We start from the raw sequence: 27,263 nt of genomic DNA, 5'->3' as shown, positions 1-27,263 counted from the left end.
CTGGCCGCAAATTCAGTTGGGGTGGCGGTGGGTATTAAGAAATGAGAGAAACCATCCTGCGCAGCCATACAGGCGGACACTCCTAGACTGTTCCTCCTGTCCACGATTCCACTTTGAACCTCAGAATGACAAAGAACCTTCTCCATGGACGGGACGGAACCATGGTCTCGCCGGAGCTGAGCTGAGCTGATGATTTCTGAGTTAAGTGAGTCTCAGAAGCTAGCACTGGCATCACCGCGTCTCCAAAATATAAAATAATATGGCAATTTTAATTCCACCGCCAATTTTTCCGGCACTTCAACCTTCGTCTGTCACCTCTGAACTACAACAACAACTCTGTCCAACCTCCAAGTCCAAGGTATGCCTCAACGCTCTCAGCCCAACTCATTTTTCTACTACTATGTTTACCACAACCAGGGAACCATCATCCCTCTCTGCTTCGACGACCTCAGCTTTGCACAATTCCGGTTCCCAAGTATTCGAGGCTAGGGCTCTTCAGACATTGCCTGCTGGCAGCCCTGCTTTCTCCACGGACCTATACGTATCAGATTCGGATATTTCTTTCGTTACTAACATGATTAGGGAGTACACAGCCAATGGATTCTTCGAGGATGCAATTGGGTGCTATCTGAAATTGCTTAATTACGGTATCCCTACACAACAACTTCCCTTTTTCCCTTCTTTGATTAAGGCTTTTGCTGGGCTTCTTGATTTGAGAACGGGTCGGCAGATCCATGGACATGTCTTGAAATTTGGACTTTTTACGGATGTTTATGTCGCCAATTCGCTTCTGGCCTTATATTGGAAATGTGGGGCGTTTGAGGATGCACTTCATTTGTTCGACAATATTCTCAACAGGGACTCCGTATCTTGGAATACGATGATATCCGGTTTTGATCAATCAGTGTTGCCATTACAAGCCTTAACGATGTTCCGCAGAATGGTGAGGCAATTGGGTGCAATCCCAAATAGAGTGGCTTGTCTTTCTGCTCTTTCATCCTGCTCTTCCTCTGGCTCTTTACTTCACGGGAAAGAAATTCATGCTTTTGTCATAAAAAACGGATTGGATCTGGATCCATCTGTTGTTAACGAGCTGATTGGCATGTACATGAAAGGCGGGCAGCTAAGGAATGCAGAACATGTTTTTAGGATTGTGCTTGAGAGGGAGCCTCTAAGGGAAAACACTCTCATTTGGAACGCAATGATTTCAGGTTACATTTTCAATGGGTGTTTCTGGGACGCTTTCACTTTGTTCCAGAAAATGTTGATGTTGGGTATAAATTTAGATTCTTCGACAATGGTGACTGTTTTGGTTTTATGTTCTCACTTATTGGATCTGAAGGTTGGAAGGCAAATCCATGGCTACATTGTCCGCATTGGACTGAAGCTAGATGCAAGAATTGAGACGGCTATTTTAGATATGTACTGTAAATGTGGAGAAATCCAGGATGGTTTAAATATATTTGGAAGGTCTTCTAATGTGAATTTTGTTATGTGGGGAGCCGTGATTGCAGGTTGTGCTCAGAATGGTCGTTCAACAAAGGCATTGGAATTGTTTTCTAAATTTAGAGTAGAAGGTGGTTTAGTCGATCCGATCACTCTTCTGGCTGTGCTACGGGCATGTTCTTCTCTGACTCTTATGCTTAATGGCATGGAAACTCATGGACTTGCACTCAAGATGGGTTTTAGTTCCGATGTTTTCATTGGTGGTGCATTAACTGATATGTATGCAAAGTGTGGCGACATAGAATCTGCTCAAAGAATTTTTCTTGGACTATCTGCACGGGATGTGGTCTCATGGAATGCTCTGTTATCTGGATATGCTCAGAATGATTATGCAGATGAAACTTTAAAGGCATTTCATGAAATGCAAGACGAACTTGTCAGACCTAATACTGTAACGTTTGCAAGTATTCTCTCAGTATGTGCCCGTCTGTCTGCTTTGATCTTGTGCAAACAAATCCACTGTTACCTCATACGAAATAGGTTTGATGCCAATGTGCTTGTGAGCAATTCACTGATTTCTGCATATGCCAGGTGCGGAGACATAAATAGTGCCTTGATTCTATTCAATGGAGTCTCTGAAAGGAATGAAATATCATGGAACTCAATGATAGCAGGGCTTGGGATACATGGCCACATGGATGGTATGCTTGCTTTATTCGATAAGATGAAAGCAGCTGACAAAAAACCTGACCATGTGACTTTTACTGCTATTCTTTCAGCTTGCAGCCATGCTGGGAGAGTTGATGAGGGATGGAGACATTTTAGAAGCATGGTCAAAGATTACAATTTAAAGCCTGAACTTGAACACTATACTTGCATGGTTGATCTGTTGGGTCGAGCTGGTCATCTAGATGAGGCATTCAATATGATCATGGATATGCCTTGTCAGCCTGATGCTCACATATGGGGATCATTACTTGCATCTTGCAAAATCCACTGCAATGAAGAAATGGCAGAGCGTGCGGCTAATCACTTATTTAAACTTGATTCTAGTAGCATGGGGTACCAGATTCTCCTCTCTAATATATATGAAGATTTTGGGAGATGGGACAATGTTACCAGGATTAGAACAGAAATCAAAGATATGGGCCTTAAAAAGAAACCTGGTTGCAGTTGGATTGTAGTCGACCATAAACTCAATGTCTTTGTTGCCAATGACCGGTCACATTATCAATCAGAGCAGATATATGCTACAATTGTAATTTTGACAGAAGAGATTACGGGGGCTGGGTATATTCCTCAATTATACCCACTAATTATCCAACATGATGAAACTAGTGGGGAAGGCATTGTTTAAATCCTTCTGCACACAAAAATGTGTGACCTTGTGTGTATTACCGGCTATAAGAGAGAGCACCAATACATTGCTTTTAATTACAAGGAACTTTGACTCCATGGGTGTGCTTAGGACGAACAACTTACATCCATTGAAGGGAATGATGATGAATTACATTCATTTTGAATGGTTGGTGGATGCTCAGAAGATTCAGGGCATACCTAGTGCATGAGGCTCTTGCCACTGCGGGTTCTGGGGAGGATCATAATCTACGCAGCCTTAGCCCTGCTTTCGCAGAGAGGGTGTTTCCAGAGCTCAGAAGATTCAGGGCTGACCCTTTTTTGCTTGGGAGGGGTTTCTTTCTTGGCCATTGTGCTTCGACATTTCCAATGGATCTATTAGATTTGTGTGCCAGGAAGTGTGATCACAGGTAGTAGTGAAGTTCTTCAGAAGATTCCTCCGTAAAAATTTTGATGGCCACTTGGACAGAACATACTAGGATTTCAATTGACTATCATGCTAACTGTCCAAAACAATTTCATGAGGCATAAAGAAGATTTTTTACTGAATACCTACAAATGGAGTCAATTGGAAAGCTATAGCGTGAATGTTTGAAGAGAGCATTTTGCATTCGGAATCTAGGAATGGTGGATGAGTTCAATTTCAAATCCCTGATAGTAGTCCTGTGGAAAGTGGAGGCATCTAAGATCACCAAGGCGAAATCAGACAGTGTTATTAGTATTTTCTGTTGCACATGGGCTGCAGTAGCGGAACCTGACTGTTGATCAAGAGCATAAGGATTGTATCAAGTATCATTTGGAATGCTGTGGAAACTGAACAAATTCTATAGAACTCACCCTTTACTTTTACAGATGCACCCAACTGTTCAGATATAAGTGGTGCAAATTTACAGATAAAGAAGCATTGTGTACTTGTTTTCTTCACTAATTCTGTTAAATTTACAGATACAGAAGAAATTCATGTAGGTTTTTCTTACTTGTTCTGTTCTCAATTGATTTTTTGAATAAGTTCCATGTACTGAAAAATATTGCCTCAAAGTCTCATACCTATAGGATCAAAAGTTTGGGGGGGGGGGGGGAGATTCTAGATTGTGAAGCTCATCTTCTTTCAAGTTTTAACCTTCTTTTAGTCAAATAAAATTCTTTTGTGGAGGGAGTTCCATTGGAGTCTTATTCATGGAATCCTCATATTGCAATTGTTTTTACATTTTGGGTGTTTGTAGCAGAGCTGCACCCATAGAGAGATAAATGATAGAGTAGATGTGGTGGCCAATTCAGGAATCTGCATTTTTTTTAATGAAAAAAGGGAAAAAAGAACGCTGCTTGGTTGCATGGCTACTATGCCCAGACACAGGACCATGCGAAATTATTGCCCAGCCCCTCGTGAAATAAAAAATCCTGTGTTGATGCCCCTACACCCGCTCTCATTGGCCCCCGCAATGGCGCAGGGACTACATGACCAAGCACCAATCTCTTGCCCATGAAAAAAATTATCTGATTAAAAAATATGGCAGTTGGACTTGATGAAATAGGCAGTCTATGCAAATACTTGCCAAACTATGTGATATGAGGCCAGACCTATGGTTTCCTTTTTAGACAATTTTCCATCTCTCATATTGTCCTTTCACAGATGAAACAGAGGAGCTGCATATATTGCTAATGTTTGTTCTCACTGGACTAATACAAGATCAAGTAAGCTTCAAGCTTCATTCACATAAAAATTTCGTAAATGTAAGTGCTTTTCTCAAGGAAAATTCTAAATGTCACTATACCATGTGAAGTATAAAGTTTCACAGTTTGTCACATGGGTAGTACATGGGCAAGTCATTGATCAAAGCCAACATCTCATTTGTACAATTTCAACTTGAAATGAGTAGAGGAAATGGTTAAGATTACAAGTTAAAAGATGTCATTTTGTATTTTATATTCATTTCGATCTTATAGTATTTTTATAATTTTATTACTAAATCTTTAAATTAGAGTTTTAACCACTTTATTAATTTTGAGCTAATACTTGACTAATGTGCTGGATGTGGGATCATCTATCATATGGATTAACCCATATATATTTCTAAGTGACCAAATAGTGAAGTATTATGCTTCACTAAGCATAGTGACACTTAAAAGGATGAATGATCAATAAATTAACTTTCCAAATGGAGAGTTATACTAATATAGAACTTTGCCAACTTCGGAGAGTGTTCTCACAAACAATTAAAAACATATAAGAGGGAACTTACATCAAAGTGTTTAAACTTTGAATGTTTACAGTAGAATGGTAAAAAGTTGCGTCCGACGTGCCATTAAAATATTGGACTTGGTTTTCATATACGGTCGTGTATAAGAGGAATCTTTTACACTGATTTTTAGTAACCGTTAGATTAAAGTGTTTTAATCTAAATTGTCAAAGGATAAAGTAATGGTAGATAGTTTCTCCTATATTTTTTTTTTTCGGATAATTAGTTACTTTTTTAAATACATGTAAAAGACTTTTGTACTTATCAACATGATTAATAAAAAACAATACTTGAAAAAAAAAAAAAAAAACAAAACAACTTCCTTTTGTTTCGTTCTTGCAACTCCCTTTTTCACATCATCTTTCTATTAATTTTCTTTAAGAAATCTTCCCATGTTCCTACTTTTGTATTGATGACAAAGGGCCGACAAAGGGCCGACAAAGAAAGGGTGGTAGTAGATCACCAGAGGAAAAACAGACAAACTTACGCAGACCCTTAGGTGAAGCAGAGGCAAAGAACATATTTGTTCCAAGCTCAGAAATTACCCAAGCAAAGAGTTTCTAGGTTAAACAACCCTTGTACTATCGTGCCCTAAAATGAAAACGAAAATCTATCCATTGCAACCGAAGAATCAAAGATAAACAAGCTTTTGATCTTCTTTAACCTGACCAAAGGTGCGGTTTGATTAAAGGTACTGTTCATTGGTATGGTTAGAACCTCATGCACCAATCATGTGTAGGATGCAGTAACACCTGCTTCCTTTTAAGGAATTTGGAATGGCTAATACTCACACATTTCCAGATCCAATTATGATTCATTTGGTCCTTCATCCCAATTATGATTTGGGATTGGAAACCATGTTTTGGCATGTGCCTAGCTAGAAGATCATAGGAGCAAATTAGAGAAGTCTAGCTTTGTGAGTTCATACTTAATGGGTAAATTTTGTTATGATCACGCTGCAAACAGGTGGGACGAGGCATAGGGGTTTTGTTCTCGTAACCAAATAGAGAATGAACACATTAAGTTCACAATCGTAGAGTCAGTTACAAAACAAGGTTCTACAGCTAGATCTGATAAAATTTCTGAGAAAAGTAGCAACTGGGAGAATTCTTTTACTTCAGCACAGAATTCCACAAAAAAAATCAAAGCAAATCTATGCAATGGGTTCACTAGAACGAAAGCAAGAATTTTCAGTAGAGTAGGATGTCAAGGTCACACATGAAACCCTTGTTGCTTGGCCAGAGGTCAGGGTTTGGGTGGAGCTGTGAGTTGCAGAAGAGGGGAGAATACGGGCAAGAGGGAATAGAGAACGAAACAAAAAGAAGTTGTTTTTTTTTTTTTTTTTTTTTTGTAAGCATGTTGATAAATACAAAAGTCTTTTACACGTATTTGAAAAAGTAACTGAAAGGTAACCGTATAGGAGAAAGTATCTACCATTACTTTATTGTTGGACGGTTCAGATTAAAACACTTTAATCTGACAGTTATTAAAAACCAGTGTAAAAGATTCCTCTTATACACGACCGTGCATGAAACTTTTCCCCTAAAATATTTAATGAAAAATAAAAAGCCTCCCAGGGCTTTTGAATGTGTCGTCGAGTGGAAGAGAGAAACGCGGGGAAACGGCTAAAAACATTTGGTTCTTGTCACCTTCTCAGTCACTTACCATCTTCTCCATCTCTCTTTGCTTTGGAGACTCGAATTCTCGGAAAAGTGACAGAGATTGAGATGGGGAATTTTCTGGGGAATTATCTAGGGAATTATCTGGGCAAGGAAGAACCACCACCGCCTATGGTTTTGGTTCCGCCTCTATTTGATTTCCCTCCTTTGGCTGCACGTTCCAGGTGGGCATCAGAGAGCTTCATCGTATTTGCTATTTTTCACTTTCTTTTATTTGCTTCTTTATATCTCATTTGGAAGGTGTTCCTGTCGACTTCCTTTAGAGAACAGCAGAGGAACAAAAGTGAATATTAGTCGACAGAGATCAATAATGATTAATATTCGATATGTATCTATGTTTGTTTACTTGTTTTCCTGAGTTAGGATCATACCTGATAGTTTTATAACTAACATTTCTTTTTAATCCCAAGTTTATATTTTCTTTAGATTGCATTGGATGTCAGTGTAACAACGACGTGGGTCATTTTGATTTCTTTTTTGGGGTGTTTTTCAAGTCAGGAGCAAAGATTATTCCTGGGATACAGCTACCCTAATAGCAAAATAAATATAAAAATGTCCCATATATTGAATCCGATCCCAGTTGGTGGTTTCACGTGTTTGGTTACCTTTATTCATAATGCTACAATGGATTAGCACAGAGAGAGATAAATTTGCCTGAAACTGTTAATTGAATACAAGTTCGTAATTTTCACAAACGGATCGAAATTGTGCTCTTTGCTCCCGTAGACTATGTTTTGTAAGTTGTAATCCTTTCTTTTCATCTGCTCTGGGTATTGAACCAATCAAATTATTGTTATCCTAATGTTTAGTTTCATTATGTTATCATATTCTGTTACTGGAGTAGTCTAACTATCTAACCTTTATCCAAAAGAATAAAAAGGAAATGCTGTACAACAGTTTAACAGATCTATACCAGGGCAATTTTCTGCATTGTTGCTTTACAAATGGACCTATTCCTCTGAACTGACTGTACAGGGCTTTTCTTGAACCATATATTGGGCAGTTTTTGTTTGGTCACCGACTAAAATTTGTAGTTAGAAGATTAGAAGACAGTCTTCGTGAGATCCCTTAATTTCATCATAGGTGATGGAGTGGTGCTGGAAACAGTAAATCTTTGATTTTGTTATTCTCTCAGATCATCCAAATTTCACCCCTTAGATTGACAAAATTCTGGAACACAACAATCAGTTCCATTCTTTTGGAGTCATTAATGGTGCAGAGAACCAGTCCACTTATCCACACATGATCCTTATTCCTAATATTCCTTCTTAATATGGTGCCAAGATCTAATGGTATCCCTTTCATTGCTAGGGATTCCTTTTTTTTTATAGAGCTACATTGTGACTGAAGGATTTGTAAAATCATGCAGGATGTTGGAATCATCATATGACTTGTTATTTGGAAAGCTCGCATTGAAATGCCTTTTCGAGGACTACTTTGAACAAGCAAGGCATTTTAGCACGAAAATTATGCTAAAGCCAATGGATGACCCTAATGTAGATCTGGTTGCAACTGTATCCATCAATGTTACAGTTATTTCTTACTTACTAGTCACTATTGTTCTGTATTTGGTTCTAATTATCTATCTATCTATCTATCTTGTCTGTCTCACTTTCTATTAAGCCATCTTTCATTTGGATTTCTTTACTGTTGATGAGTACCCTTCTCCATGTTTCTGTCAAATTTCTGGTCAATCAAAATGCAGTAGTTGGTCTCTGCATGCTACAATCTCTCCTGTTTCAAATGGTTGCCTGTACTTTTCTTATTCCTCATCCCATAATACTTGGGAAGACCTCTGCACAGTGACAACCATTTGAAAACTAGTTGAAGAGATGGCTTTTGAGAGCTTGGTATAAAAAATTCAAGTGCAAGTTGATTATCTCTATCTGATAAAGGGTGCGATTAGCATGATCTTTTTTTGCATTTAAGACTAGGTTATACAATGTTCGGAGATTTTATGGATAAGCCTTCCCATTTCTTACTTTCTTTTCCCTTCCCTCTTATATCAATAGAGAACAAGGGTTGTCAAAATATCATTCATCCAGGAGACATACGTTACAATTAAAAATAGTAGATACCTTGTGAAAGAATTCCTTGAGTTTATCTGTTATTATCGTTATTGTTATTGTTATTAGGGTAAAGTTCCTTCAGTTGATTCTTAAGGTTTTGTGTGACTTTGTCTTGACCTGTCTTATTGATCTCCATCTTTCTCATTGTGGTTGATGAAAATTCATAAGGTTTCTTTTCCCCTCTTTATGAGTGAATTATATTTTCGCTTTACTCTCTACATGAAACTAATATTTTGACGCTTTTCTGGTATCATAATTATTTGCCTTTAATATTTTTGAGAAATCAAGCTCAAGAATTTCTACCAAGGGGCATATCTGTACTTCTTAACCTGTTCAGGTTTCAGGTCCACTTGATCATAAGGCTGAAGAGAAAATCATGGGAAATGCTTTGTTTCGGTGGCAAAGGTAAGGATAGAACTTCTTTTGCATCAACATTCCTTTTATCCTGCAATTTAATAACAGTCAAGGGTGTTATTCAGCTGGTCGTCTGTTGTTTCCTTCTATAAACAGGGACGTTGATGATCCTCATACGTTCATGGATTTCTTTGTATCAACTTCCCAACCGTAAGAAAACAGTTTAATGAAGTAGAGATGTCTTATATTCTTTTATGTTAAGGTTAAGATCTATTTGGTACTGTTCATGGTGTTCATTTTGGCGTTTTCTGTTCATCTTCTCACGTAGGATTTTGCGCATGAGGTCATGTGCTTATTATCCCAAATATGGATTTGGTGCATTTGGCATTTTTCCGTTATTAATAGATAAAAGGTATGTTGTACTTTATCTTTGAGGCAGAACAGTGATACTATACCATGTCATGGTTCTGAGAGTCTGAGAGTTGACTTGTATATCTATAAGCATTTTGTTATCAGAGTGGAGTTCTCATGCAGGGTATCTTCTGAAGATTATGGTGTTATGGGCTTGAGATACGGCTCAGCAAATTTATCTTTTGGAGCCACAATGATCCCCTACTCTTGTATGTTATTGGTATTGAACTTAGATAAGTTTGATCTGCTCATTATTTGCATTAATTTCATTGGCATCTGTATCTATCAGGAATTTTTTTTTTGTGTCTGCCTATGCTAAAGCATGGTTAAGGATTTTGGTCATGTGCATTCCATAAACCTGTGGTGTTAAGGATCGGAAACTTTTGTATCAAATATTTAATGCAGATCAGAGTTAAATAGTCTGTTTTGGTTGATAGGGTGATCCATCCCATGATCCCGTTCACTTTAGGATCAATTGGTACTGCCCTACACCTACCTTATTTCTGAGAACCTTGTGAAATAGTGAATCCTCATTTTGGACTGAAGGTCCAGGAGATACTAATTTCAGGTGATTAAAGTAGGTTGTTTTCTATTTATATGAATCACTTTCGTAGCATATGAAACGAGTTTTATAATTATCACCAGAAAAAGGGCGTCCTAGTGGACGAGGCTCCTGCCACTGCGGGGTCTAGGGAGGGTCATAATATCCGCAGCCTTAACCCCGCTTCGCAGAAAGGCTGTTTCCTGACTCGAACCTGCAACCATTTGGTCACAATGGAGCAACCTTACTGTTGTGCCAAGGCCCGCCCTCTTATAATTATCACCAGAAGAAAAAGAAAGGGGGGGGGGGTCAATGTTCCAACATATTATACAATTCTCCAAGGAGCCAATGCATATCCGTTTCATATTTTGGGAGCACTGGCTGACAAAAGAAATTGGTGTCTGCTGTATACCAAGGTTCTGTTGGTCATAGAAGATTGGGTTTCTTGCATGATTTGCCACTTTTCCTTTATCTTCATTTATTCAAAATTCTTTTCTATCTGGCCTGCGGCTTTCTTTAGCATATTATAAGTTACTAATTTAGTGATTTAGAATTGCATCAATGGTGATTTGTCTACATTACAATAACAGCTGCTGGTACTTGATTATATCTATGTTAAAAATTGTTACTACTTGATGTTGATTGTGGATAACTAAGGTTACAATGGTAGCTCTAAGTGAAAATATATTGAACTGAGGCAGGATCTTGAAGAAGATAGTTTATAAGGAATCATTTCTAGATGTTTCTGTAAAAACCATTGGGGGAAAGTAAGAAGTCTCAATAGGATTGAGAGAGTGAATAAACTTTAATGATAGTCAATGGATTGAAGATAGGTCTATGGTTGTTGGACTGAGAAACCAACCTAAAAAATTAGGTTTGAGAAAAGCAAAAGGGTTATAAAAAAAAAAGAACAACTACGCTCTCTTGGGCCATTGGACCCATACCACCTCATCAAGCCCATTCCTGAAGCAAACCAACATGAACTGACAACCCAAACAACACTAGAAAAAGACCAGACACTATGAATGAACCACTACTATTCAGTATTTATGATCTAGCTAAAAATTTATTTCAGGTTTGCCCTTCATAAGGTATGGGTTTTCATGCATTGGTTTTTTTTGCCCAGTTGCCTTTATTTGGCTTATGAAAAAAATGCAGTTTAGATTTAATACTCCAATTTTATTACAATAGACTTCATTTAGGTTTTGGAAAACTGCAATCTGGAATTGGTTCTTGGATTCAATTGATGTTAAATATATAAGTTCTAGAATACATTTTCATGATTAATTGCATGACTTGGGGATTCTGCTCTGTATGTAGTGGGAGATGAGTTTCCGAGAAGTGCTTGGTTGGTAAGCCGAATGGGAAGGTTAACTGCTGGGGTTCAATACAAGCCGCAGTGTGAGTTTCATTCATACATTATCATATTGGGAATATTCTCTTACTACATTAATTGCAAGACTAGGAATGCTGCTCTTGAGAAATTTCCGTTCAGATGAATGGCATTGGGACTATTCTCTTACTACATTATTTTGGTTTACCCTTATTTTCACAATTTTTGTTGTTGTTAATTGTTATTACTATTTTATGGGATTTTATCTGTTTAAGCAATCTATTTATCAAGGAAAGCTGTAGTACACTTCCGAACAGTTAATACATGCAATCTTTATGATTGATCTGTCCAGAACAATATAATATTACCTTCACATCAAAATGATGAACTTTATCCTTCCTGCTGTATCCGGACCAGCACGAACGGACTTGATTTGATCACCATATATCGAGCTTCTGAGTAAAGATTTTGCATATCTTTGCTGTTTGCCTGGAACAGTTAGCTATCATCATTCTTAAGACTGCCTGAATTTTCTTGAATACCTTGACAAATACCCTTAATTGTCTTTTCGTTATGTGCTTTTAAGTTCCAACCCTTATTGGATAGCAAAAATGTTTGGTGGGGGATTCCAAATCAAAGAGAAAGATGGAACTCCAAATCCTGCTAGTACCATATGACTTTAACTTAATTTCCACTTGTTCGGAGTCATGAAAATCAGTACGTTGGTCTTAAGTGCATCTCTGTGCATGTTCATAAGCACATGTATCAAAAGTCAAAACTAAAGATTCTGTGCATAAAATGTTCGTGGTAAAGCATGTGAAATATAATATGAAAAGTTGCATGCATTGAGCATTATATTTTTGATTTGTGACACTCAAGTACCATATTTTTTTATAAGCATATCTAGGTAACACAGTTTGAGCACAGTGATGCAGTCCAACTTTTCCAGAGACAAATGGCATTTGATTTCAGTTTTTTGTCCTTCCATTGAGCTCTAATAGCTTTTTTTAATTCTGTATGGTGTTGTTAGTGTTGAAACTCTCTGGAAGATTACCATGCTTCTGTCCTTTGTGATGATTTTTTTTTTTCTTCCTGTTAGTGGGAAACAAAGATGGGGCAAGCTTTAACAACTTGAAGAATTGGAGCTGTGCAATTGGCTATGGATTAGGGTCAACTAGTCCTTTGAGCCCATCATTCAATTTTGGTTTTGAATATGCTAGAAATTCCCAGGTTTGTGCTGTACTATTTTTCCTTCACGTGCATTTATCAGTCCTTGTAGTGTTACCAATGTAAAACTGGTTATGTTCATGACTATTGAACAATTAGCACCTCACACAAGATGTTGGTGATTCATGATTTCTTTAAGCACTAATTAACGACTTTTTTTCTTATACAACTTTTGAACTGCAGGTGATTGCTTCGTTCTATCAGCACGTTGTGGTCCAGAGACGGGTACGCTTCTCAGCCTTCTCTTTAATTCTTCTATCAAGTTGATTCCTCCAATTCATCCCATCCCTATTGTGTATATTTGTATCTGCAACTTTGTTAGGGTTAATCATTTTTGTCTTTTCAAACACTTTGCAGGGTCTGTGTAGTCCTTATTTTTTTCCCCTCTTTGTCAGGAAAGAGATTAAAAAAAAAAATTTCAAAAGCATCTCAAAAGTAATGATCCAGACAAGTTCTAGAATTTGTTGGGGTTAACGATTCCCCCCCCCCCCCCCGCCCCCACACTTCTGGAGTTCATGTAGTCCTTATTCTCCCCTTCTCTCTCAGAAAATAGAAAAAATTAGAAAATAAAATAATCAATTATAGGCAACTACATAAAAATACTAACAATAAGAACTGGATTTTACTTCATAGAGTACTTGTCTTTTCAAGTGTTCTTCTGACGCATTTCAAATACAAAAAAGGGCATAACCAGTGCACGAGGCTCCCTCCACTGCGGGGTTTGGGGAGGGTCATAATGTACGCAGCCTTTTCACAACGCATTTCAAATACATTCCACATAATTATTTGACACGATCAGAATCGTCTCTGGCCTTGTAGAGACTGGTGAAGTATTTTAGGCTATGTTATATGGACACTTCAAACTAGGAGTTGCCTCCATGTCTGGTACATTTGGGTGAAGATTCTTGCACTGACACTGCTTGGACATGCCAAGTACCAACTCCACTACCCTAGGACCACTAGTGTACTGCTGCAACACAAACAAATGTAAATAAAATGACTTCTACCTACCTATATGGATGTTAGTAATCTGATCCCTTTTTATAGTACTTGTACATAATTTTAGACTATGCTAAGCTAGACAAAGTACGTCAATAAAAATAAAAAGAAAGAATCAAATAAGCTAATAGAACTATTTATATTAATTTATATTAAATATATCTAAAAATAAAATTTTGGGAAAAAGATTGCTGCTCGGCAGCACCCCCTATGCCCTCCATGGGGCAGTGAAATGACCACCTCGCCCCTCCCCTTGGATGTCCGTTGGCATGCTCCCATTGCCCCCACACTGGTGCTGGGGCCACACAGCCTGGCAGCAAACCCGTTCCCTAAAATTAAAATTTTATATACTCCTGAATTCCTGAATCCTATAGACATCGTGTCTGTATTGGATTCTGATACCGGCACCCATTCCATGTGAGTATGTGCATAGAGTGTAGCAGCTCCTAAACTAGACTTATTGTTTTCAGAAGAGGGTTTTGATGAAATGATGCTGATAAAGGAGACTTGTTTATGATTTTTGGACAGTATCTTTGATGTTTGCTTTTGGTCTCTGATGGTAGGTTTGTGTCACTTTCCTGTTTTGAATAACCTTTTTATGGGTTCATACGGCTAAGCTTCAAAGATTCTAGCTTATTGTGCCCTTTTTTAACCTCAAATTAAGTTACTTTTCTGCATTACATTTATATATTTTTTGAATGGAACCATTACATATTTTTGTTTTTACCATAAGGTTGAATTGAACTTCAGGCCTGTATTGAATGCAGCTTATTTTTGCCATTGTTCTTTTACACCATCTTGTAATTTGAAGTGAACAGACCTGACAGATCCAGTTTATTGATCCAACCAAACAGGTAAAGAATCCATTTGAAGAAGATCTAGTCGTTGGAATTACAAACTATATCGACTTTGGCTTCGAGTTAGAGACGAGGTACATTGACTCACTGTGTGGTGAAGTACCTAATTGAAAATCATAGTATTTAAGTATGGTTCCTGAGTCCAGTTTGATATTGTTCTGAAGGATTGATGGAGCTGAATCATCAAGTAGTGCCCAAGACGCAACCTTTCAAATGGCTGCGTCTTGGCAAGCGAATAAAAACTTTTTGGTTAAGGTAACATTTTTGACAGATTCTTCTGACTCTGAATGATTGATCATTGTTGTAGTTAAAACATTAGTTAGATTTTAATTAGTTTATCAACTTGTCCGGTGAAGACCTGTCAACTGGATGCAGTCAGTTGATGTATTTGCCTTGTGATATGATATCTGTGAATTCATAAGTTGATCACCTGACTTGTTTTATTCTTTTACAACCCACTTTAGCAGGCCAGAATGCCTGGGCATCTTGAGCTTTCTGTGGATTAAATACCACCAATATAATTTGTTATTTGCAGGGAAAGTTGGGTCCTATTAGATCCTCAATAGCTTTAGCATTCAAGTCATGGTGGAAACCTTCCTTCACGTACAACATTTCAGGTACATTTAATTGGTAGATTTTTTTCCATGCAAACGATGAAAAGTACTCTTCAGTGTTTAGACATAGAAGATTTGATATGTTACCTCCTCGTTCTTGGATAATGAGAAAGGGCTGGCATTGTCTTGTTGTTTTCACTTACTAAGCTTAAGATGGTTCTTTTTTCTTTATAAACCTTTGCTGAATGTTCGGCAGTTTCTTAATTCCTTCTTTCTATCATGTGAGTTCAGAGCATAAAATCGAGTAAGATTATATATACCTAGGTCAAAACAGATCGTTCCAGAAAATCTGTGTGGTGGACCTATTTCTATGTGGAGGTTCAGAACTAATGGAATTGCAAGCAACATACCAGATTGACTCTTTTTGATTTATCAGTCCCATATTTTGATGTATGATTTAGACATACCCTTTGCTCTCCAGAGTATTGTCACAGGTGGGTTGACTTTTAATGGAAGAGCATAGCTTGCAGTGGACACATGCAACTTAAACTGTAGCTCACTCTAAAGATTTGAAGCACTTTAAACCGCCCCCTTCTCAAAAAAAAAAAGAAAAAAAAAAGTACTAACTATCACACTGCATTTTTATGCAGTTGTAAGGGATCGTAGGCTGGGGAAAACTGCCGTTGGATTTGGAATCCATATTGAGGATCTTCGGGAAGCCAGGTTCCATTCAACCCTCCTTCACAGTTCACACAAATAACTTTTTGCCTTTTGTCTTGTTTTATGACTTCTTGTGACTCGTTAATATGGTTCTTCTTATTCATTTCCATCCATCCTTTCCAAAGGTTACCTTTAAACATTATTATCTGTTTGCTTAGTAGAAGATGGAATTTGAGATTTTTGTTGAACACAAAGGTGGTATGCAGGCTACTAAAGATCTCTTCAATCTTTTTTACTTCAGTTACGGAGTCTCTACTACTAACAAATAATTTCTTTATTTTAATGTAGCTATCAAAGAGCTGATCCAAATTATGTAATGTTGACGCCAAACAAGGAGCACTTGGCACAAGGTGTTGTTTGGAAAACGGGGAAGAGGCCAATGCTACAATCAGATGTAGACTCAGGGAATTTTGACAATTTGCCAAGGGAACTGAGACCCATCGGAAGAATTTTGTAATTTTTTGTGTTCTTTCATATTGTCCAAGCTGGCATTCTGAGTCCACGGCATTGGCACCTTTTCTAACTTGCTGGTCAGAGCTGTCTGAGGATGAATTCAGGTCAAAACTAAAACACTGGCTTAGAAGTGTTCATTTTGTCTCTGGACATGATAAATAGCGCAACTTTTTTTAACAGTCAGTAGGTTTAGGTGGTATTTGTTGTCCTCTTAATCTTGTAAGGACCGGATGCTCTGCTAATTTTGGATTATGGAGTTGTCAAATGTAAGCATAACGCAGCCACAAGCAGTTGGGGATAAAGAGTAGGACGCCGTCCCCAATATGCACTTCATGTATTGTATCCATTATTTATTTTTCACTTATATGGTTGAATAACAGGGTTTCATGCTAAGAGATCGAATCTCATTATTCTTTGAGTTCAGACTGTCCATTTGAGTACTGACTACTGAGCTACCTTCTGAGTTCTGATGGACATTACCAGAGACAATACCAATCAGATCAGTAATTCCAACCACCTGATGGATGCAATCTTCCTTTTGCGGGATGAGTCAATGTTATGTGATTGGTTTCCAGGGGAAGTCTCCGATCCGATGGGTGGGATGGATTGATAAAGTGTGACATTTGTCTGTCTTTTCTCAGACACAGTCTCTTCAAGGCCATAACTGTGGTCTCATGAGACTCTACAGATAGGATTCAGATTCATTAAATCTGGGAATGAATAGCCCTCGAATTCCTTGATTTAAGCAGACTTGGAGATTATAATGGACAATTCGGCCCCAAGATATTCAACTACCCATTCAGATCATCAGCTCAAGGTGTTATGACTACACAAATTTTTGCAGACATACAAGAAGCAGCACATGTTCCACATACACTGGGTTCTAAAAACTGGGTTCCCCCTTTTCTAGTTTCTAAGATAAATCAGACTAAGTTGAAACTCAATCCAACATGATTAGACTAATGAATTCATGCCCTGCACCATAAAACTCCCATTCACTGAAAGTCTGGACTTGCTTGAATCAATGAGCCACTTCTGGAGTATATAGATCAAACTTTGGACCATTGGAAGTAAAGTAATAGAGCATTCTATAGTGGACAATGGACTGTTCTGTTCAGGATTTCAGGAATCCGATTCGGATCAGAATCAGCAGAGCCTGATCCTGATTCTAGCCGATCTGAAGCGGCCAATCCATGCAGGCCGAATCCCGATTCCATTTTCAACAGGAAAATTATCCTCTCCAATCCTGTAAAGTGTGGCATTTCCTTATCCTCTCCAATCCTGTAAAGTGTGGCAGTGCGGCGGTGCTAGGTGGAGATGTCGATTCTGGCTGATTTCGCCTACGTTGGAATTGGAATTGGGTCCGAATCCCAATTACATTTCCAACAGGAAAATTGGTTCTGATAGATGATCATCCAACGGTTGGGATTGGAGGGGCAAATCATATGACGTGTGAAAGAAAGGGGCCCACTGGAGGACTCTGGCGACAGATCGTTATCGCGTCAAGTACAGTATGTATCGTGCGGCTGGGCACCGTCCAAGTGTGCACTGTGGGGCCCACTGTGCGCACATGGGCGGTGCCCAACCGCACGATGCGCACTTGACGTGATAATTTTCCCTCTGGCGGCTCTGTTTCTCTCTCTACTCTCTTCAATGGAAGGATGGAACGCTCCAGTTACGCATTGTGGAAATCCATGAAATAGTAATATAATCTCCTCGCGACTTAAAAGGGCAGAGTGGTGAGCAGCTGTCGCTGCAGGAATGGCTGCTTTTTCATTAATCTCCTCTCTCTTCCACGCTTCTTCTCCTGCAACTATTACCTTCAATTCTCCAACTAAAAAAACTGATCTCACCGTCCCCAGACCCACTAAGATCTTCATCCTTCATAATCACCGTTTGGTCTCACCTGTTGTCTCTATATTCCTCAACCACAGTCGTAGGAGCAGCAACTCCAAGCCCTCCTCCTTCCACAAACTATCGATTACCAGAAGTAATCTTTTTCCTTTCTCGTTTGCCCTAGATTCTTTCCTTGTCCTCTGCACCTCTCTTGCTCTCTCCTCCGCTCTCTTTATTGCCGATGTTGATGCGGCATCTGCCTTTGTCATCACCACTCCTCGGAAGTTGCAGACCGATGAACTTACCACTGTTAAGCTCTTCCAGGAGAACACTCCCTCCGTTGTATACATCACTAACCTCGCTGTCAGGTATCTACCTTTCCACTTTCCATCGCTGCATTTCAGAAGATTATTCCAGTTACTATTATTGGCTTCTGATATTGACATTGAGTCTCATGGGTTTGATATTATTGTTCTTTAGGCAGGATGTCTTTACTTTGGATGTATTGGAGGTGCCACAAGGCTCTGGTTCTGGCTTTGTCTGGGATAAAAACGGCCATATTGTTACTAACTATCATGTGATTCGTGGTGCGTCTGATCTCAGGTTCGTTTTATCTGCTTTAGTCAGTTTTGTTTGAGATTCCAATTGTGGAAGTTTGTTTTGTGAGTTTGTTCTTTTGCGTGATGGTGCATCAATATGACACTCCTGAGTACGTTGCATATCCTCAATCATTTTAATCGATATTTCTTATCTAATACCGTGCAATTATAAGCTGGGCAATCAACCTCCTTGGAGGACATCAAGCCATTTTCTTCAGATGGCCAGGCTTGGGGATGTAGGCCCTCCAATGAAATCCGGGTTGACGAATTGATCTATGCAGGATATGGTATTAGTATGGTAGGGCTTCTTACAGTTATTTGACTGTGCAAAGTGATTACCCATCCCAATCGAGTGTGTTAGATCTTTTTTTTTTTTGAGTTTATCTTGAAGGGGTTGCAAACCTGTAGTGATTGTTAGATCAGTTCTCACTTATTTGGACTAAAAAAATACACTGCAAAGAAGAGTTTAATTAGGATATCTTGAAGAGTTGGTAGTACGTAAAGAATCATTTAAATATGATGGAAACCCCCTTTTATGAACTTGGGTTTCCCATTGGTGCAAGGATGAAAGCATCAAGCATTTAGAATCCTACTATTGAGGGATGAAAAGAAGATTAGGTGGGTAGAAAAAAAGATACTTATCTATTGGTGGCAGGTTATCCCTTATTCAAAGCACGTTGAGAAACATTCGTATTGACAAGTCTTTGAGAGGAAGAGGAAGAGGAAGGTGCCCCTAGTGAAATGTTGTAGTTGAGCCTGAAGAAATTTGGTGGATTGGGTTTAAAACACGTTAAATTGACAAAAAAATCCCCTTGGCTGTGTGTATTTGGAAATCAGTGTAGAAGTGGTTCTATGTTCAAATAAAATAAAATAAAAAAAGAGCATCTCAGTGCATGAGGCTCCCGCTACTGCAGGGTTTGGGAGGAGCAAATGTATGCAGCCTTACCCCCTGCCTCGCAGGAGAGGCTGTTTCCGAGTTTCGAACCCGCAAACAACAGATTGCAATCACGACAGCCTTCTATGTTCAATTATTGGGTTACATATGCATGTAGGAGGAGGATGGGTTCCAGAAGAATTTCTGCTCCTCATGGCTTGGGGGTTTTGAAGAATAAAATGAACAATACCTACCATGTCCAAGCATGGGTTGGTGAAAGGCCTTATAAGGTGGGGGATTCTTCTTTGGTGAGGTTTTCGAGTGATACTTGGGTTGGTGAAAGGCCTCTGGCTCCAGTTTTTCCTGGCCTCTACAATCTGGGTTTGGATAAAATTGATGTGTTACAGAAGTATTTGGATAATTGTAATGGGAAGATCTTCTGGAACCTGATCTTTCGAAGGAATTTAATGGACTAGGCCCTGGAGAATTTTCAAACTCATTGCAGACTATTCAAGGAGTTTCTTTGTATGTTCTTCACCTGATTGCAGAGTAAGGAAGAATTGTGCTAAAGGTCATTTCTTTGTTAAAGAAGATTATGAATCCTTATCTGTTGCTGGGTCTGGAGAGAGAGAGAGAGAGACAGAGAGAGATTTTGACATTTTATAAGTTCAGATGGGTGATTGGGATGTTTCTTTGATAAAACTCCTTTGTCTGGATTTTTTGCTGAACAGACATTTTAAGTTAGATAGGAAATGTTACTTTTTTTTTGCTGCTGTATGGAGATGACAGAGCATGTATTTCTGCATTGCAATTTGCTGCATTGGTATGTTTCTACTTTCTGATCCTATCTTGGTGTTGAATGGGTTCCCCTTGTTTGAAGGTGATTTATACATCCTGGCCAGTGGTGAACCTAAAGATTTATTCTATAGAGGTGTTTCTTGTGGATTTGGAAGGGACAGAACAACTGAATTGTTGATAAATCAAGAAATTGGTGGGGATTTGGAAAGGACAGAAAAACAGAATTGTTGATAAATCAAGAAATTGGCTAGGCTGATGCTGATGTTAGGTCTTAGATTACAAATTTGGCTATGTCATCAGGGAGAGAGTTTTCCCCACCTTTTTTCCCTGTTTTCCCCAAACTTTATAAGTACATGTTATGTAAACTTTGGCTGTTCTTTGTATAGGGCGTACCCAGTGCACAAGGCTCATGCCACTGAGGGGTCTGGGGAGGGTAAAATGTACGTGGACTTACCCCCACTTTGCGGAGAGGCTGTTTCCCAACTCGAACTCGCGACCGCCAAGTCACAATGGAGCAACTTTAACTTTGGCTATTCTCTGTGTATCTCTACATATCTTTACATTCTTCCCTCTATTTAAAAAAAAAAATATATTTTCCCTTGCCTATCAGAAGAGGGAGGGGGGGAGATTACAGAATTGGCTTTTGTATGCATGCATGTAGGTGATTTTGTCTTCTTTGAGCTATGTAAATTTAAATCTAAATTTCAAATTGGAAGCTCTACGCATTCACATTTTGAATTGCATTTGAACAGAATCTTGTGCCATTATTTTGGTAGCTCACTGTTTTTAATTCCATAGAATTCCATGTGATGAGGTCCATGAATGCAAAAGAAGTATCATGGCCTTTCAATGGCCTCAATTTGGGTATGAGAGACCTGCACCAGCAGTCAACAATCTCACATCACCTCATTTAGAAAGAATGATTGACATCACATTAAGCACAATTTATTGAGGATGTCAAGAATAAACCTTTCTGTATTTACTAGGTTTTATTGGATCTGATGGGAAGTGATGAGTATCAATCATTTCATTAATAGCTAGGCTACTTACAACTCAACTAAGCCTTATCCCAAGTAAATAGGGTCAGCTACATGGATCCTGTTTAGCCATTGAACTGTATTTGAAGACAAATAGCTTGGGTTACATGTCAGGGAAAAAGTTATGCCTAATTGTATCTTGATTAGGATTTGGAGAGATTTGAATAGTTAAAACCCTTCCATATATTTATTCTCTTTTGTGAGAATGAGAGACTTGGATATCAGTTTTCTCTTTTAATGTTTGCTGTTCATAGTGTATACAATACAGATATATTATGAGGACCTTGGTTTTCATCTTCAAATTTTTTTTCTTCGCTTATTCATCTTGTATTTTTTTTATGTACTTGCATTTTACTTTTTTATTTGAGAATTAGTGGTCAAATTTAAACTTTTAACTTGTTTTATGATCTGTTTCTATATGTCGATTCAACGGCTGTTCTGTTCTCACAGATTTTGACCAACTTAATCTTTTAACTATGCATCTTTATATTTGAGAGTTCCTAGAAATCTTCACTCCTGTTTTATATATTTATGGCTGAACTGGTTACAACCAAAATGGTACAGGGTTACTCTTGCTGACCAAACAACTTATGAGGCAAAAGTTATTGGGTTTGACCAAGACAAGGACGTCGCTGTCTTGCGTGTTGATGCACCAAAAGATAAACTAAGGCCCATACCTGTTGGTGTCTCCGCAGACTTGCTTGTTGGCCAGAAAGTTTATGCTATTGGAAATCCTGTATGTTTTCTGCTCTACTTGCTTATATAAAGCATTTGATGTTTGTTGCTTGTATCCTTCTTTCTTGGGCCGATTGCGTTACCATCTGTTGAAGAAAAATAGCAAATGTTTCTAAAAACAGTCCATTCACTGACCCAATAAGGTTGGGTCACAGATCAAGTGGTTTCTGTCCATCCCAAACATGTCCATAGAATCTTTCTGTTGTGAAAGATCAAAGCTGGGTTCTTGTGTTGACCCACCTAGAATAGGAGTCAGGTGCATAATTCAAAAACTCAGGTTTCGATCTTGTTTTGGCCTTACTGAAATGGTCGAAACAGTGCATTTTTTTTGCTATGAGTTTTGGATGGCCATTTTGAGGGGCAAACAGCTGGAATGACAGAAATTTTCGCCGAAACAATGCATTTTTTAGACATGATCGAATGTCCAAAATAACTGATGAACTAAGTTTTGACCCAATTGGGGCCCAAGTGCTTGCTGGTTTGAATGGTTCCCCAAGTGAAAGAGATGCTGCCATATCTGATAGTCTTATTTTTCTTCTGTTGACCTTTTCTAAAAACCTGGAAACAAGGAATAGTGAGAGGGGAGGGGGGAAAAGGGTCTTTATGCTCTTCTATACAACAATCAGCCTCGCAGATCTGTTTAATGAACATAATGAGGCTGGCCAACAACAAAAGAACTCTTGTATCAACTTGTTGGAATGAAGGAACCTTAGTTTTATGGCAATCATATTCTTCGGAAAGCTTTAAATGATTTGGGCATAAATGCATGATTTCTAGCTAGTTTGGAGGAAAGCCTTGGTTTGCCCAATATGACTAAATAAATAAATAGATGGAGGAAAGCCTGATAACCCGGACGGAGACACAAGTATTTGGACACTTGATAGGTCAGGAATGTTCAGTGAACTCCTAGTTTCTCTCCTTCTTTGGTTCCGTCCCAAGTTCTTTCCCCTTCAAAGCCTGGATGTGGGCAGTGTCGGTCTTTGTTGTTTCATGCTCTTTGAGGCACTTTTAATTCAGGTAGTAGTACAAGGTGGTGGAGTGGGTGTTTAGTTCCAATTTCCTGGTATTTGATTCTGCTGGCTTTAGAGAGATAAAGTGCAATATCTCGATAGAGAAATGCTAAAGATATTGCTTTTGTGGACATTTCAATTAGAAGCCTTGCTTGGCTGATCATTCATCCTTGTCAATCATTTCCCAACATTTGCATGAGCTGACTTTTGCCTGCTGTTTTCCTATGAGGTGTGGTCTGATATCACTAGGGGCTTTAGAATGAACTGGATAATGCTGGGTAAGCTAACGTAATTGTGGGAATTCGTCAGCTTTTGGAGCTTGTCCTTGCAAATTTTTGAGGCTCAAGTCCTGCTTCCATTTGTTGGAGAGATTTTGGTTGTAAGAAACAATTGTTCTTTTTACAAATTTGGGAAACTAGATTAGAGAGTGGTATCTCCCTCCAAAGACATGGTAAAGTTCTGGGCTTTACGAATATCTAATCTAATTGTATCTTTTGATTGGATGTGGTGTCTATGAGGCTCTTTTTGGCTGTGCTTATAGAGTTTAATTGGGGGAGCATGACTTCGCCTTCTTTGGGTTCTTGTTGAGATGTTCCATATCGAGCCTATTGACCTTGTATGGTGTCAAAACTCCATATTCTGTGCATCCGATCTCATTATCTTATAAAGTCTTTTTGGGAGAAAGAAATATTGCTATCATCCTTGGCTTAGGATTTTCCATCTTAGATGAGCTTAATCTGCTCTAGTTTTTCTTTCCTTGATTTGGTAATATGTCTTCCAATCAAATGCAAGATTGAAAGATGTAATGTCCAGTAGATGATCCTGTCCGTTGGGTTTGTGTTAAGATACTTGAAAAGTGACAATCTAGAATTAAAGATAGTCATAGAACATAGATGGAAAATATGGTCCTGCAAGTGAGTTGTTACCAGCCTCTTGGTATCTTGAATGGGTATATTTATCATGTGTGTAACCTTGAGGTCCAAGGTTCAACACTTGGTTGAGAGGAGAGGATGAGAAAGGACTAATCTTCTTTTTTGTTTATTCTGCACTTGGCATATTGTATACTGTGAATGCATAATCTTTTAGCTTCTCTATTGCTGATGTAATCTCAAATAACTGGAGGAGTTGACTTCTTTCTGTATGCTTTGCAGTTTGGGCTTGATCATACACTTACAACTGGTGTTATCAGGTAGGGGAGGCTTTGTATTTCATTGTTTAGTTTATGCATATATCATCTCATTCCCACTCAGCCCACTCCACCCCCTCTCTCTGGATTCTGAGCAAATTAATAATGTAAAATTCTGTTTTTCTTCATTTCATATGCATGGATTTTTTTGGGGTTACTACTACATTAACCAGTCTGAGGTTTCAATGACACCTTCTTTTTATGTGCTATATAGTGGCCTTCGTAGGGAAATAAGTTCTGCTGCTACAGGGCGCCCTATCCAGGATGTTATACAGACTGATGCAGCCATAAACCCTGGTAACAGTGGAGGGCCACTTCTTGATAGTTCTGGCAGCTTAATTGGGATAAATACTGCCATATATTCTCCATCGGGTGCATCTTCTGGTGTTGGATTTTCAATTCCTGTTGACACTGTGGGTTATTGTTTTCTTTCTTCTTTTACCAAAAAAAAAATTGTTTTCTTTCTTCTTATTGTTACTTTCATTTTGTCATATTAAAATATTGGAATAGTTCTCATATAATCTTTAAGTTGGAGCCTTAGACACACTATTTAAAAAATAAATAAAAAGTTCCTTACTAATACCTTATAATAAATGAGCTTTCATTCCTTTCTCCAGGTCAGTGGCATTGTTGACCAGCTGGTGAAGTTTGGGAAGGTTACTAGACCTATTTTAGGAATCAAGTTTGCACCTGATCAGTCTGTGGAACAACTTGGGGTTAGTGGGGTGCTTGTTTTAGATGCACCAGCAAATGGTCCAGCTGGGAAAGCGGTATATTCAATTTTTTTTCACAGGGTTTTTTTTTCTTTTGTTGTATATGTTTGGATTGCTGTGTCTTTTGATGCTATGAAACTTGCTTATTTATTTCCTTTATGAGCTTTGAATCCGAATAGCACAGAACTCATTTGAGCGCAATTGCCTCATCTCCATTTTCCAGGGTCTACTACCAACCAAAAGAGATGCCTACGGCAGACTTATCTTGGGTGACATAATAACGTCTGTGAATGGGAAAAAGGTGACGAATGGGAGTGACTTGTACAGAATCCTCGACCAATGTAAAGTGGGTGATGAGGTATGATGCTGGTTTCGTATCTCCAACTCCGAGTCTTTCATGCTCTTTTTTCCTTTATACAAAATTAGAGAAGGAAATTGTTTATATTCATGCTTGATTGTTATTCTAATGACATGTCCCTGTAATAATTAGTCTTTCAGATACATGTGATTTATGGGTGAAGTACTGCTAAATGTCCTTAAAAATTTTAATCAATGCCGCAACCGAAGAAAATAGTGTTGGTCAATGCCAGGGCATAGTCATTTTACAAAAGTTTGGCTCCATTGTATAGTGGTAAAACCCTGCGCTTCATGTAATTTGAGATTACACTTCTGCCTTTCCAACTTTAGCATATAGACCAGTACCATACTACCATATGCGCTTGATTCCTGCATTATATGAGGTTAGAGCTCTGTTGTTACAACTTAAGTGGGGTATGAAGCAATACTAGATTGACCCTTCATGAAGCAATCTCAATTCATTGATTTAAAGTTTTTGGAAGCATTTTGCTTGCTCCATCATTACCATATTTAACTCCCCCAGGGCTAAGAAATAGAAATATTTGTTTTGTATTCTATTCATTGTTGAGATGATTTCTTGGCTTTTAGAGTTTGAAGTCAGTCTCAAAGGGATTTTAAAAATCACTGAGAATATTGCCTAGCAGAATATATAAAAATTTGTAATGAAATAATTCTTTATACTAGCTGCTGTTTTCCATTGAACTACATTCACAAATTCTTCTTTCATGAAATTCAGGTGATCGTGGAGGTGTTGCGTGATGATCACAAAGAGAAGATACCTGTAATGCTTGAACCAAAGCCTGATTTGTCATAATATTCAGCGTGGGAATTTCATCATAGTATCGGGGGATGTGTTAACCCCATGCTTTATGTATAGGTATACAAATTGAGGTGATGATAGCTTGATCATTGGTACTCTTGGCACCCCCATGGAGTACACTGGTTGGATTCTCTCACTCATTCATGTTCATATGTGCTTATTACTCATATCCCAACCCCCCCCCCCCAAAAAAAAAAAAAAAAAAATCTAAAATAAAATTGATCACATGAATTCCTTCTGTTTACTTCTTGAGATAGATCATCCTTTGTATTGCCCATATGTTAACCAGTATTCATCTCTATCCTTGTAATTTTTTTATGGTCCTAAAATTTTCAAGAAAGTTGACTTTTCCATGAAATTTTTTGGGGCAGAGACTGGTTAGAAACTCAACTTTACCAGTTTTAGTCAATCTTCTTGTGGAGGACCTTATAGTTGAAATGTAACCCAAAATCTCCAAGAAAACATGGCCCATCCAATTTTTTTTTTTTTTTTTGGGGGGGGGCGTGAATAACCCATCCAACTGTCTGGTTTGTGGGTACCAACCTCTAAGTGGCTCCAAATGGTGGTCATCAAGATCATCTTCTATCTTTACTAAACCATTAAGTGGAGATTTATGTGTTCATCCGCATCAGTCTTATTTCTACACATGTAAAATAAATAGTAATAGCGGAAATAGACAAGATAGCAAGTTTGTCAATTTTAGAGATGAACCGATCCAAGGTGAAGGATTTAAAGAGAAAAAACAAAGAGGATGCTTGGAGAAACTCAGTTCTCAATCCCAGATACGTTTAGAAAAAAAAAAACACATGAAAAATGAAAGCTGATGTGGACAACCTGCCATGTCAGCAAAAAAGTAAGTGAAGATGAGGATACACTCTCCCTATGATAACTACCTTGATAGATTGGGAGGCTTTGTCTATAGGAGAGATATAAGGGGAATGGATCCCTAGTTTCAAAAAAAATTACCACAATCTTACCATCGTGGATTGTGATTGAGAGATGAGTAAAAACTAGAAGACCTGTTCCCGTGTTCGTCTGTAGCTGCCGCCATCACTTCGCCGG

At 38.4% G+C, this 27,263-nt stretch overlaps 3 protein-coding genes across 7 annotated transcripts in view; all 3 read left to right on the top strand.

Moving 5' to 3' along the window:
• The first annotated feature begins 269 nt into the window (after nt 1-269).
• Nucleotides 270-2,990, top strand: LOC122653476 (pentatricopeptide repeat-containing protein At4g21300-like). 2 transcript variants are annotated; one of them, XM_043847321.1, is made up of 2 exons: nt 278-358; nt 453-2,990. In XM_043847321.1, exon 2 carries the CDS (start codon nt 575-577, stop codon nt 2,801-2,803), a length of 2,229 nt encoding a protein of 742 aa, XP_043703256.1. In that variant the 5' UTR covers nt 278-358; nt 453-574; the 3' UTR covers nt 2,804-2,990. The 2 variants fall into 2 exon arrangements, with proteins under 2 accessions (XP_043703255.1, XP_043703256.1); XM_043847320.1 differs by having other exon boundaries at nt 270-2,990.
• A 3,630-nt stretch (nt 2,991-6,620) lies between these two features.
• LOC122654770 lies at nt 6,621-16,282 on the top strand. 2 transcript variants are annotated; one of them, XM_043849013.1, is made up of 14 exons: nt 6,621-6,882; nt 8,088-8,232; nt 9,125-9,192; nt 9,298-9,351; nt 9,470-9,553; nt 9,676-9,761; nt 11,414-11,494; nt 12,526-12,656; nt 12,837-12,878; nt 14,507-14,583; nt 14,674-14,764; nt 15,045-15,126; nt 15,714-15,786; nt 16,072-16,282. In XM_043849013.1, exons 1-14 carry the CDS (start codon nt 6,626-6,628, stop codon nt 16,238-16,240), a joined length of 1,440 nt encoding a protein of 479 aa, XP_043704948.1. In that variant the 5' UTR covers nt 6,621-6,625; the 3' UTR covers nt 16,241-16,282. The 2 variants fall into 2 exon arrangements, with proteins under 2 accessions (XP_043704948.1, XP_043704947.1); XM_043849012.1 differs by having other exon boundaries at nt 11,405-11,494.
• A 1,682-nt stretch (nt 16,283-17,964) lies between these two features.
• LOC122654771 (protease Do-like 1, chloroplastic) overlaps nt 17,965-27,263 on the top strand; it is a 35,703-nt gene continuing 26,404 nt past the window's right edge. For 2 of the 3 annotated variants that reach the window (XM_043849015.1, XM_043849016.1), the window contains exons 1-8: nt 17,965-18,440; nt 18,553-18,675; nt 21,945-22,116; nt 24,277-24,314; nt 24,526-24,724; nt 24,929-25,081; nt 25,248-25,382; nt 26,118-26,206. In XM_043849015.1, coding sequence (XP_043704950.1) covers nt 17,998-18,440; nt 18,553-18,675; nt 21,945-22,116; nt 24,277-24,314; nt 24,526-24,724; nt 24,929-25,081; nt 25,248-25,382; nt 26,118-26,195 — 1,341 coding nt within the window. In that variant the 5' untranslated portion in view covers nt 17,965-17,997 and the 3' untranslated portion in view covers nt 26,196-26,206. Of the gene's footprint in view, nt 18,441-18,552; nt 18,676-21,944; nt 22,117-24,276; nt 24,315-24,525; nt 24,725-24,928; nt 25,082-25,247; nt 25,383-26,117; nt 26,370-27,263 lie in introns of those variants that run through there. The other variant, XM_043849014.1, reaches the window with a different exon arrangement.

The sequence above is a fragment of the Telopea speciosissima genome, chromosome 3, assembly GCF_018873765.1.
Source record: "Telopea speciosissima isolate NSW1024214 ecotype Mountain lineage chromosome 3, Tspe_v1, whole genome shotgun sequence".
In the NCBI taxonomy this organism is placed as follows: domain Eukaryota; kingdom Viridiplantae; phylum Streptophyta; class Magnoliopsida; order Proteales; family Proteaceae; genus Telopea; species Telopea speciosissima.
The sequence above is the reverse complement of the archived record's forward strand: the minus strand, read 5'-3'. Positions and strand labels throughout refer to the sequence as shown.